General features: G+C 41.5%; 2 protein-coding genes across 3 annotated transcripts in view; both read left to right on the plus strand.

Annotated features, from left to right (window-relative positions):
- The window catches only part of smpx (small muscle protein X-linked), a 14223-nt gene extending 10635 nt beyond the window's left edge, over nucleotides 1-3588 (plus strand). For both annotated transcript variants that reach the window (XM_023395082.2, XM_023395083.2), the window contains exon 5: nucleotides 2769-3588. The gene's annotated coding sequence lies outside the window, so the exon portion shown is untranslated. The remainder of the gene's footprint in view (nucleotides 1-2768) is intronic.
- A 2184-nt stretch (nucleotides 3589-5772) lies between these two features.
- On the plus strand, nucleotides 5773-8897 carry klhl34 (kelch-like family member 34). Its single transcript, XM_023395073.2, has one exon. It carries the CDS (start codon nucleotides 6127-6129, stop codon nucleotides 7927-7929), a length of 1803 nt encoding a protein of 600 aa, XP_023250841.1. The 5' UTR covers nucleotides 5773-6126; the 3' UTR covers nucleotides 7930-8897.
- The last annotated feature ends 2167 nt before the right edge of the window (nucleotides 8898-11064 follow it).

Here is an 11064-nt window from a genome sequence, read left to right on the forward strand (position 1 = left end):
TGGATGGGGGGATGGGGGGTGGGCAGGTGTCCAATCCAAAGTGCAGGACTATGGCGATAGGGATAAGCGGTGAGGATAATGAATGAATAAATATGAATGAATGTCATGTGCTTCAAGTCACAGTGACCATGATCTGTGAGGAAGGCAGAGTGTGAGAAATGAGGCAAAGACTAAAGGTTAAAGGAACAGGTGCATGCAGGTGTTACACAGACAGCAGGAAGTTAATTAAATATTGGCTGCTTTCAACATGATGGTGAGACATGCAAACTGGAAAAGCCTCAGGTTGAAACCGAGGACCTATTTGCTGTGACAAAACTAACCACAGACCCTGTCATTGAGTCATGACAATTATTTTGTAAATGTTTTTTTTTAAGCCATAAGCACCACAAATGAAAATCAATTCCCCTCCTCTCTGCTGGGGAGGCAGCAGAAATCTCAGAAGTATAGCATTATTTTTGTGACTCAGCCCTGAGTGTGCAATTACACATTTTGAGCACCGAAAATATAATTTTTTTTCTCCAAGCACATAAATTATATTTAGTAGAGAAACAATTAACACAGAGTAAACAAAAACCTATTTTGTGAAAGAGATTATTATTATACCATGTGGATAATAAAACAAGATAGATTTGTTTGCTTAAATTTAATTATTTTTTGCTTGGTAATGATTAATGTGCTTTTTCTGCGTTCAAAATGTCCCATCACTCCCAATTAAGGCACAAATAAAACTCCATAAAAACTTGGACGGATAAACTAAAACTATCAGTCTGCTAGATACCGCAATGGGTGTGTTAGAAAGTAAGTTTATTACAGTCCCAGTTGGGAAGATACAAAATATGAATTATTTTTATACACAGTCTGTTGAATTAACTTTACAATAAACATTGTTAGGAACTTGCCTCATGGGCTCATAGTGCAACAGGACAGACACGAAAACATTCAACACAACATACTAATAAAACCATCATATATATATATATATATATATATAGGCTACATTTATATTTATTAAAATACACAGAGTGTCCATCCACCAGATGCAATTTAAGCTAAATGGATTCATGTTTCCTAAAAACATATGGGATGCTTCTAAAAATGCATGAATACTATGTGCATATTAAGTGATTTATGTAAATTAGTCCAGGTTCACTTCGGTTCTGGAACAGCTCTTTGACCTTTTTATGGGAGAAAAGTGAAACTTTTTATTTTATCTTAATTTTTTACATCCTAATCTAACAAGACACTTAACATTATGCTTCTGTAACAGAGTGATAAAAGCAGAGATACAGATCCTGCATAGTAATCGTGAGACTCGTCTCCACAATAATTACATGCAGTGGTCGTAGCTCACCACAGGGAGTCAGTGTGGGCTGCTCAGCCTTTGTTTGGGTCAAGCAGTGTGTGTGTGTGTTGATGCCTCTGTGTGTGTGTGGGCAGGAAGGGTTGAGTCAGGCGCTAAATTTATATTTTATTGGTGTGTGTGTTTTATAAAAAAAAAAAAGAAAAGTGTGTGTGAGTGTTGAGGGGCAGTCTGTCCTGTGACTTTCTCTGCGGGACACAGAAACCACAATATTCAAACACTGCGACTGTTCTGCCCTGCCCAAGCCATGTGGGTGTGCTGTGTAGGAGAGACAGAGAGAGCGATGGAAAGAAAGAAGCAGAGGCTGGTTCAAGTTTAAGTTATAAACACATTTCTCTGAGGCAGAGCGGCTCTGGAAAAAGAAATATTACTACATACTACTTCTGAGCAGGGTCAGCGTTTGCATTTATGTTGCAAACTAAATCCACCTGACTTCTGAGTGTCCTTTTGATAGACATTAACCTGTCCTGCAATTCAATGCACAAATGTCAAATGTTAGCTCAGAAAATAGTTGAATATTAGTTAAAATATTTAGCTTTCATTTGGAAAGTTTAATTAATTAGTTAAACTTTAAAAAAAAAAAAAAAAGAAAAGAAAAAGAAAAAGAGAACCAGACCAAAAAACATAAACCACACAAACATGTGTGTCCACTTACTTTCGGCCATGTAATATATATTACCTTAAGTTAGTGCAAAATGAAAAATCACAACAACCTTATAGTATACTACATACTTTTTAACTATCGGTATGCAGTTGTTGCAGCCGGCAAAGCTAATGTTTGAGCTAAAAGCAGATTAGCTGGAAAACTTCACTGTTTAAGACCAAACCAGAAATACAACAGATACAGGAAATGAAATACAACAGGAAATGACCTCCTTGTTGTATGCTATTGGTTAGCATAACCACTTCAAATGTGAAAGGTCAGCTAAGCTAACTCACATTTAATGAAACATTTTAACGTGTTTTTTCAGCTCAGTTCTACAAGTTAGCTGCCATCTTAATCTCCCCTCTTTTCAATTGGGCTTCAGGGTAACGTCTTAGCTCGCAAACCTAGAGCTCCTTTTGCTTCATCTGCTGATATTTAACTCAAAGTCTCTGCCTCCGAGAAGTGCTTGTATGACTGAAACTCGACTCTTTTGAGATGGAAATAAACTGAAAATGTGGCAAACAGCGAGGGAGATCAAGCCACGGAGAGAAACTGAAATGGAAAAAGGTCAAGAGAGAGATAAGCACAGCGGGAAAGCAGGTGATAGATCAGCCAGATCTTATATTGCTCCGCAGTGGGCCTGTATGAATGCAGCGACCTGGCCCTCTCCTTGGCGTCCTGCTGCCTCTCAGGGGTCAGCAGCTCTGAGACCGCCGATAGCAGAAATCCCTCACGGTGTCTTTATCTGTATTCTTCCTCCAGGATCCCCCAGCCAGCCAGCCAGCCAGCCAGCCAGCCAGCCAGGCAGCCAGGCAGGCGGAGAGGAAAGCAGATAATCTTCATAGACACAGACTTGCCCACTGCCACTGAAGACTAGCAAAACTACAAGCTAATCCAAACATGTTCAGAGACACAAACACAAACACAAACAGCTTCCTGCGAAGTCCACGTCTGCAGAAAATGTCCAGCAACTTCTACTTCCACCGAGAAGCAGGCATCCGTAAACTGTCAGTCTTCCAATCAGTACTCTAGCAGTTTGAAACAATAAAACATGTTTCTCCTACCATGTCAGTCGATGCTGTTGTGTCACTAAATACAAAATTAAATCATAATTCATGCAAAAAAAAAAAAAAAAAGTCTTGTAAAGATGAAGAACTTGTTTTTCGCTGCAGCTAAGATTCCTCTTTACTCGGGACTTTTGGAAGTATGTGAGTTGTATTGCATTACAGAGATATTCTATGCTTTTTTTTTGTTTTGTTTTTCAGGGGTTGTTTTAACGAAAGCAATATTTTTATTTAAGTCTGGGTCATCTGGTGACAATCGACACAATCAACTGTGACTCCCCACTAACTCTGTGATGACCAACTCTTTTCCATACTGTCAAAGCTCCAGCTATTCAACACTGATTTATACTGATGCTTTCTATTAAGTTATTTCCTTTCTAAATGTTGTTCACAATTTGTGGGATTTCAGTTCAATTGTGCTACTTTTTAGGGGGAAATTATAATATTGTATTTGTTTTATGGTTATGATGATGAATATCTTCAGGAAAATACTGCAATAAATCCAAATGGTTCTAAAATTTTTCTGTCTTTTTTTTTACTTTGCACCTATCATTTTTCATTTTGTTTCATTTTTCAAAATGTCTTAACAACTATTGCTTGGATTGTCTTGAAATTTTGTACAGACATCTGTGTTCCCCTCAGGATGAACAGAAATAACTTAGATGATGATTACCTGCTAAACTAATGACGCTCCCATGAGCCTCATCTGTACCTTAAGCTTATCACTAATTAGCAAATGGTAGCATGCTAAAATGCTGAACTAAGATGAATGGTGAACATTAAACCTGCAACGCATCAGCATGTTAGCATGCTGACATTATCATTTAGCTCAGAGTACCGCTGTGCCTGAGTGCAGCCTCACAGCTGGGCTCAACAGCATGGCTATAGACTTGGTCTTGTTTCATTATAATTTTAAAGGAAAAAAAGCATCTTGCTAGTGAAGCTGACAGGTGCATGAGCTAACAAAGAAATGAGACGACAGGACACGACAGTAACATTTTTAAGGCGACGTGATTAAAATGGATTATTTCCTGGCAGAGACTTTCTTTTTTGCTGTGGGTGTCGAGAGCTTGACAGTAAAGAGAGCAGGACATAATGCATACTCTGATTAAAAAAAAATATATATATACTCCATTCAGGCAAAAATCAAATAACCTGAAAAGTCTGACAAAAAAATAAATTAAAACTTCATGTTTTTCTGTGATGGAAAATGTAGCTGGGAGAGTGTTTTTAGAGTAATTTTTCACATGAGCTGCAGCGCCTGAAGAGCAAAAAGAGAGTCCTGGTATCGTGAAATGTAATGTTCTTGTATTATGTGCATATATAATGGGTATTACTGGGTTTTAGGTAGGAGTCAGGGGCACCTCTGTGCATGGAGTCACATTTATCCTGACCTAAACCCTCAAATCCATCTGTTTCAGAGAGGAATGCTACATTAAAGCACACATGCCATCGCACACATACGCAACCAACCAGCCCCAGATACCCCCCCCCCCCCCAAATCTCTCCCTCAATACAGCACATATCCATCGACACATCACATGTCCTCCTGCACACAGACAAACACACACAGAGCAGCTGTAGCTAAGTTTAGCCTCCATCAGGTCACAGTGGAATATTCAGCCGAGAGAGAGAAACACTGCCGGTGTTTTAACAACCATACGGGAGGATTTGACATTGTGTGGGAAAGATTAAAAACACTTTACAGTTTCAAAAAAAAAGAAAAAGAAAAGGCGTGAGTCTGTTTTTTTTCCTCTTTTGCGAGTAGCCTGCACGCTGAATTCTGAACTAGTGTAACCCTTCCATAAAACAAACACACCCACACACACACACACACATAAATCGTGAGTGTGAGCTAGCGCCTATTCAGAGACGACGATCATAACTCTCCTGAAAAAAGTACTTTGCGGAGAATGCGGCAAGAACTTGCAAGCGCGCGACAAAGCAATGTTTCCACATTGATGTGCATGTGTGACAGCAGTTGGCAACTGTAAACACACCGGACAACTTGTAGCCTGACACTGTAAATAAATCTCCATCCCCTCGTCTGTCTGCATGAAAATAATAGCATGACATCCACCGGCGTGATTTTTAAGGCCGGTCATAATGAGGTTAAATGCCTCCCCAAAAGGTCACAGCTTACTCTAATGCCAAACGCTATGTGCTACTCCTGACACTTGTAAAATATTTGACAGCTTGGCAAAACTTCGGCGAGTTTGTGTACCTACGCTGAATCCTCTGAGCTGTGTCTGTGTTTCTATTCCTGTCACCATGGCGATGAGGGCACAGATAGGTGCCGTGCCAACGTGCCCTGGAATCTTGGTCACAGACTATAGCAGCTGTATTTACCGATGAGTTCATCTGCCGGGATAGACACTAAACCCCTGCCAGGCTCCCTTTACTCTCTGTGTGTGTGTGTGTGTGTGTGTGTGTGTGTGTGTGTGTGTGTGCAATGCGTTTATCCATGCATCTGCTCGCTTGCAGGGGATGGTGTGCATGTTGGATGCATGAATTTGGGTGATACTCCCTCCCGGACTGAGAGAAAAGGGCAGTGGACAAACACAAAGCAAACAGAGCCGGGATATCACAGAAAGAGACAGGAGACTTCGGGACGGACCATGTCTAAGGGGCCAGAAGCGGGCGGGGGTGGGGTCACAGGATTGGCAGTTGTTAACCTTCCTATCATGGTGTCACATGCTCGCCGCTGCAGACAGAGCAGGACAAAAACACAGATGGAGAGAGCTCGACTAAGGACACGCACTTTACTCGTTTCTACTTATCGCTCCTTTCTTTTCCTCTCATTTCCTACCTCTTGCTTTTAACATCTCATTATCCTTCTGCTAATGTCTAATGATTCTCTATGGTACATCTTTTTTGACTACACTCTCTGCTTTTTTGCTTTTGTGTCTTCCTCTTAATTTCCTGAGGTTTCCCTCTCACTGCTGCTTCCTTGCACCCTCCTGACTAAGCTCTTTCTGTAACTTGCTACTCATCCTCTCTTTCCCGCCTTCGAACTTCTGTTCCCTCACCTCCTTTCTTTGCCTCCTCTTTTTTGGATGGATAGCTACTCGTGCCTCTACAGTTCCTCCCACAGAACCGGACTCCTCTCCGGCTTCCAGCGTCTTCGCTCTGAGACTAAGATGTGTGATGTTGTCCTGGAGGCCGGCGGCGTATCCTTCCCGTGTCATCGCGCCCTTTTGGCCAGCTCCAGCGAGTATTTTTGGGCTCTGTTTGGAGAGACCACCGCAGAGAGATTAGCGGGCTCCATTAGCCTCCCGGCGTTAACACCTGAGGGTTTAGATGCTATTCTGGATTTCCTGTATTCAGGCTGGCTCAGCGTATCACCCTCCACGATTCATGTCGTCCTGGAAGCAGCCAGGTACCTGCAAGTGGAGCCGGCGGTGTCAATATGTGAGCGCTTCATGATTGATGGTTTAACCGCTGAGAACTGCTGCTGCTATGCTAACCTGGCTGATCGCCATGCACTATCAAATGCACTTGAGGCTGCCAATCAAACCGTCGCTATGGAGATGGGGACGTTGCTGCAGGAAAGCAGGGATGATCTCCTCGAGCTGAATATCCAATCACTGATGGCGGTGCTTGACGCTGACGAGTTACCTGGCGTCAAGGAGGTGGAGCTCATAAAGCTGGCTCTGGATTGGCTGGATGACAACGGACCCCTCCCACTGCTGAAATCAAATCTTCTGCTGAGTCGTCTGCGCTTCGGATTGGTCAAAGCTTCTGATCTCACCAACCTTAACCACAGAGCCATGGTCACGCCTTTGATCAGAAGTCAGCTGACTCGAGCCTTGGAGTATCACAGGATGGGTTCAGCTCAGCCAATCAGACAGAGCAAGCAGTCGACACTCAGAGCCTCGCCAAATCGTGTGCTGCTCGTGGGTGGGGGGTCCAGCGCTGATTGGCCAGAACAGCAGGTGTTGGCGTTTGATCCAAGAAGCAAGAAGTTTTCATCTCTGAGTTCCTGTCTCCCACTGCGACTGAGAAATCACTGCGTGTGCTCAGTGGGAGGTTTCCTCTTTGTGATCGGAGGGGAGGAAGTGAAAGAGGGAGACGAAGATGGGAAAAAGTCAGTCACCACAGCAACAACCAACCAGGTGTGGCGGTATGATCCTCGCTTCGACTGCTGGGAGCAGGTGGAGTCCATGCTGGAGAGGCGGGCGCAGTTCACCTGCTGCGTGGTGGATGATGTTATTTATGTCACCGGGGGACGACACACACGACAGGACACCGACACACACACCTCAGTAGCCTCTGTTGAGTTTTATGACATGACCACACGGGCGTGGAGGAGAGGAGCAACGATGCCTCGCCCTCTTTACGGCCACGCATCTACCGTGCTTGACAACAGCATCTATGTGTCAGGTGGTCTCCCGGGCAACCAGGGCAGCGTCCATGGCAGTAACCATGGTGATAACCAGGATGAAAACAGGGAGAGCAGCAGAGAGTTCCTGCAGTGGGACCTCAAAAGCAGAGTCTGGGAAAAGAGGGCGTCCATGTCTATCGCCAGGTTCAGTCATCGCTTGGCAACCGCCCACGGCTACATCTACGCCCTACTGGGGATGTACGAACCTTTCTGCGATATAGAACGATACGATTCGCAGTCAGACCACTGGGCACGCCTCAGACCGCTTCTCATTGGCTCCTTCAACTACGGGATGGTGTCAACGCCGTCTGGGAATCTGCTGGTATTCGGAGGGAGAAGGTGGAGCGACGGACAGGAGGTGATCATGAAGAGTGTGTTGGAGTACGACACAAAAAAAGACAGCTGGAGAGAGATCTGTCAGCTCCCCAGACCTCTCACTGGCACTGAGTGCACACTGCTACCCCTGCCTGACTAGAGTGTAAACAATGAGAGATAATATTTCACAAATTATGTGATCCGGTGCCTATTGAAGCTCTTACACTTACAAGTAGCTGCAAATTAATCTTAAAATGCTGCGAATAAAGCACACGCGGTAAAAATAATGACATGAAAATATCAGAAAATTGGACTCTCAATTTTTGTATGTCGACGTTGCTCAACAGTTGAACATAGGAAACTAGAACTAATGGGTTTCAGTCATAAAAGAAACAAATAGAAAAGAAGAGTATTCCTCAACAGTAGAGAGCTTTGTGGCCTGGGTTAGGGAATGAAACTGGGTTGTCAGAGATGAAATGTTCACCCACTCCAGCTTTGACAGCTCTACTCTCCTACCCACTGTATATTTCAAGCTGTTTGCAGTCCTGTCTCATTAGAGGAGAGCAGGTGTGCATCATTAGTTTGACATTTTCAGAAATATGCACTTTCTTGCTGAGAAAAGATTGACACCACTCTCATGCCTGCACGAAGCTAGAACCAGGAGAGTGTTATCTTAGCTTAGCATAAAACACATAATCTCCTGTAAAATCACAACTTGGCATTTTTGCCAAGTTGCTCTGTTTTTGTACAGACAGAACAAACAAGAGATAATGTAAAGTATTAAGAGGTGCTGGTAGGTGAATTTTCTTTCCCACCACAGATACAAGTTAGAAATAGTATAGTTAGATGACATTACTGTGCATTAAATATGAAGCTACAACCAGGAGACAGTTAGCTTAGCTTAACATAAAGCACACAAACTCCAACTGGTGACTTTACACTTAGGTTTTTGTATGGATTACAGAAATCACATACACCATCTTTATTGGTGAGCTGTCTCCCTTACTAGTGTTTATGCTAGGCTAACCCTTACTAGACTTTATGCTAAGCTAACTCTACTACTACTACATGACATTTTGGGAAAAACATTTGCTTTTTAAGCAAAAGTTAGATGAGAGGATCAATGTCACTCTCTGTTAAACATAAAGTTAAAAAAAAAGGCTAAAACCAGGTTTGTTAGCTTAAACTACTGCAATAATTTACCATAAAACAACATGTTGTTCTACACTTTCTTTTAACATATAAACAAAACAAGATATAAAATGTTAATTAGTGAGTTTTATTACTTATAGGCTGCTTTTTTGACCTTTGGATGCAGCCAGGCTAACCGTTTCCTCCTTGTTTCCAGCCTTTATATGCTAAGCTAGCTAACTATCTCCTGAATGGTTCTAGCTAATGTACAGAATGTTTTCTACAGAAGATTATCTTATAATACTATCTTGTAAATGTTGGCAAGAACGCAAATAAGTTGTTCCCACGATGTTGAACCATTCATTCAAGAAAAACACGTCAAGACTTACAAAATGACACAGGCTGAGAGGGGCATTTTTATTGTATTTTTGTTGGTTTTTAATTTTTGTTGACTGCATGTCCAGGTCAGATAGCTAACATGGATTTGACAGATTTATTTACATTACGACTAAATTCATTTAGGTATTTATATACTGTTATTGAGAGCTAATTATGAGTCTAACAGTGGAATAAGCTTAAAGTCTGAGCTCACCAGAGATGACAAGCAACCACTAGAGAGAAGTGAGTTGGTGGTTTGACAGTATTCCTGTGACCGAAAGTGAAAATGTTCTGAAAAAGAGAAATGAAACAGAAGCTAAGGACAGAGATAAAAGGGGATTTGGAGAACGAGTGGAGGAGAGGTGAAGAAGGTAATTCTTGAAGAGATTTCAGGACGAGGCTGAGCCAGGCTGCAGAGGAGGCTATCACACATAAGAGGGAATAGAGAAGAAGTCAGAACAGGAGATAAGGTGATGAAAGTGGAGGGGGGATATCTTTGAAATAAAAACAACAGTAAAGCTAAGCTGAATATTTTATAGAAGTTGTAGATAGAAGTTCCATGCATGTTACATTCCTGTTTATTTACTAGCGATGAATATTTAAAGTTTTCTATAACATAGGATAGATATAGAAATAGAAGCAAAACCAAAGATATTGAGTGACTCTTTTTCTGTCTTGTTTTCTTGATTCGCCCGTTTCTATCTGCACTGACAACCAGATGGACAAAGTGGGTTTAAGCTGCAGAGGAGATGAAACATTAGCAGGAAATCATATGCATGATTTGTGGCTATTAGCGAGGTAACCTGCTGGAATTCATTATTCATGGTCTTTTGTGCTTGTATCCACTTCCATTTAATCCTGAATACATTCTGCGCTGTCTGGGTAAACGTCATTTATTCAACATGGTTTATTATGTTTGAAGGTAATATTACATTCAAAATTAACTGGAGGCCTCACAGTAGTATTTATTGTTAATAAAAGATGTGGGGGGAAAAAAAACTCCAGTGTAACACGAAGGAACTGCAACTTCTAATCAACTTAAAATACTTATTATATAAATCATTTTAGTCATCTATTACCATCAAAACATTGTTGATTTTAAAGCATTTTTTTTCTTTTTGCAAATTTGTACAATTTAACATTCCAATTGGTAATTATCATTAAGTAAATGAATATGTGTTATGAATTCTGATGGAGCAAATGAACTCAGTGTGATCACAGCTACAGGACAAAATCATAAACCTACAAGAGAATATATTAAAAACTCATGCATTCATTCTGTTACTAATATGTACCAATAAAACTTTGCAAAATTGACATGTTATTGTGTTTTTCATTTTATTTATCTCAGTTTTACATTTATCAACATCGTTGCTGATTCATTTTCTTTCAATCAATTAGTCATTGTAGCTATACTTGCTATAATATCTTATTGTTTTATAGCAACTTTTAATATTAATGATTATAAATCCAATGTCCAAATATCATTTTCACGGTTTCACAGCCGCTTCCAGCAAAGGTCAACCACTTGTCTTCACTGGAAGTGTGTTTAGCTGGTTGCAGAGCTGCAGCATCTACATGCAAAGGGAGGACAGTGGAGTTAAAAGATAATATAATTTTATATTTGTCAAATATATATAATATATATTTGGACAAAACAGTGTCATGCCGGGTATCAGAATGTCCCACTGCAGGTCCAGACAGAACAGCAGCTGTTACCGGTGCTCATCATGTCAGCCCCTCTCCTCTTCGTCTCACAATCCCCCCCCCCCCCCCCCCCCAAAAA

The sequence above is a fragment of the Seriola lalandi genome, unplaced genomic scaffold (genome assembly GCF_002814215.2).
Source record: "Seriola lalandi dorsalis isolate HSWRI2012SDOR001 ecotype SW California unplaced genomic scaffold, Sedor1 jcf7180002054956, whole genome shotgun sequence".
Taxonomy (NCBI): domain Eukaryota; kingdom Metazoa; phylum Chordata; class Actinopteri; order Carangiformes; family Carangidae; genus Seriola; species Seriola lalandi.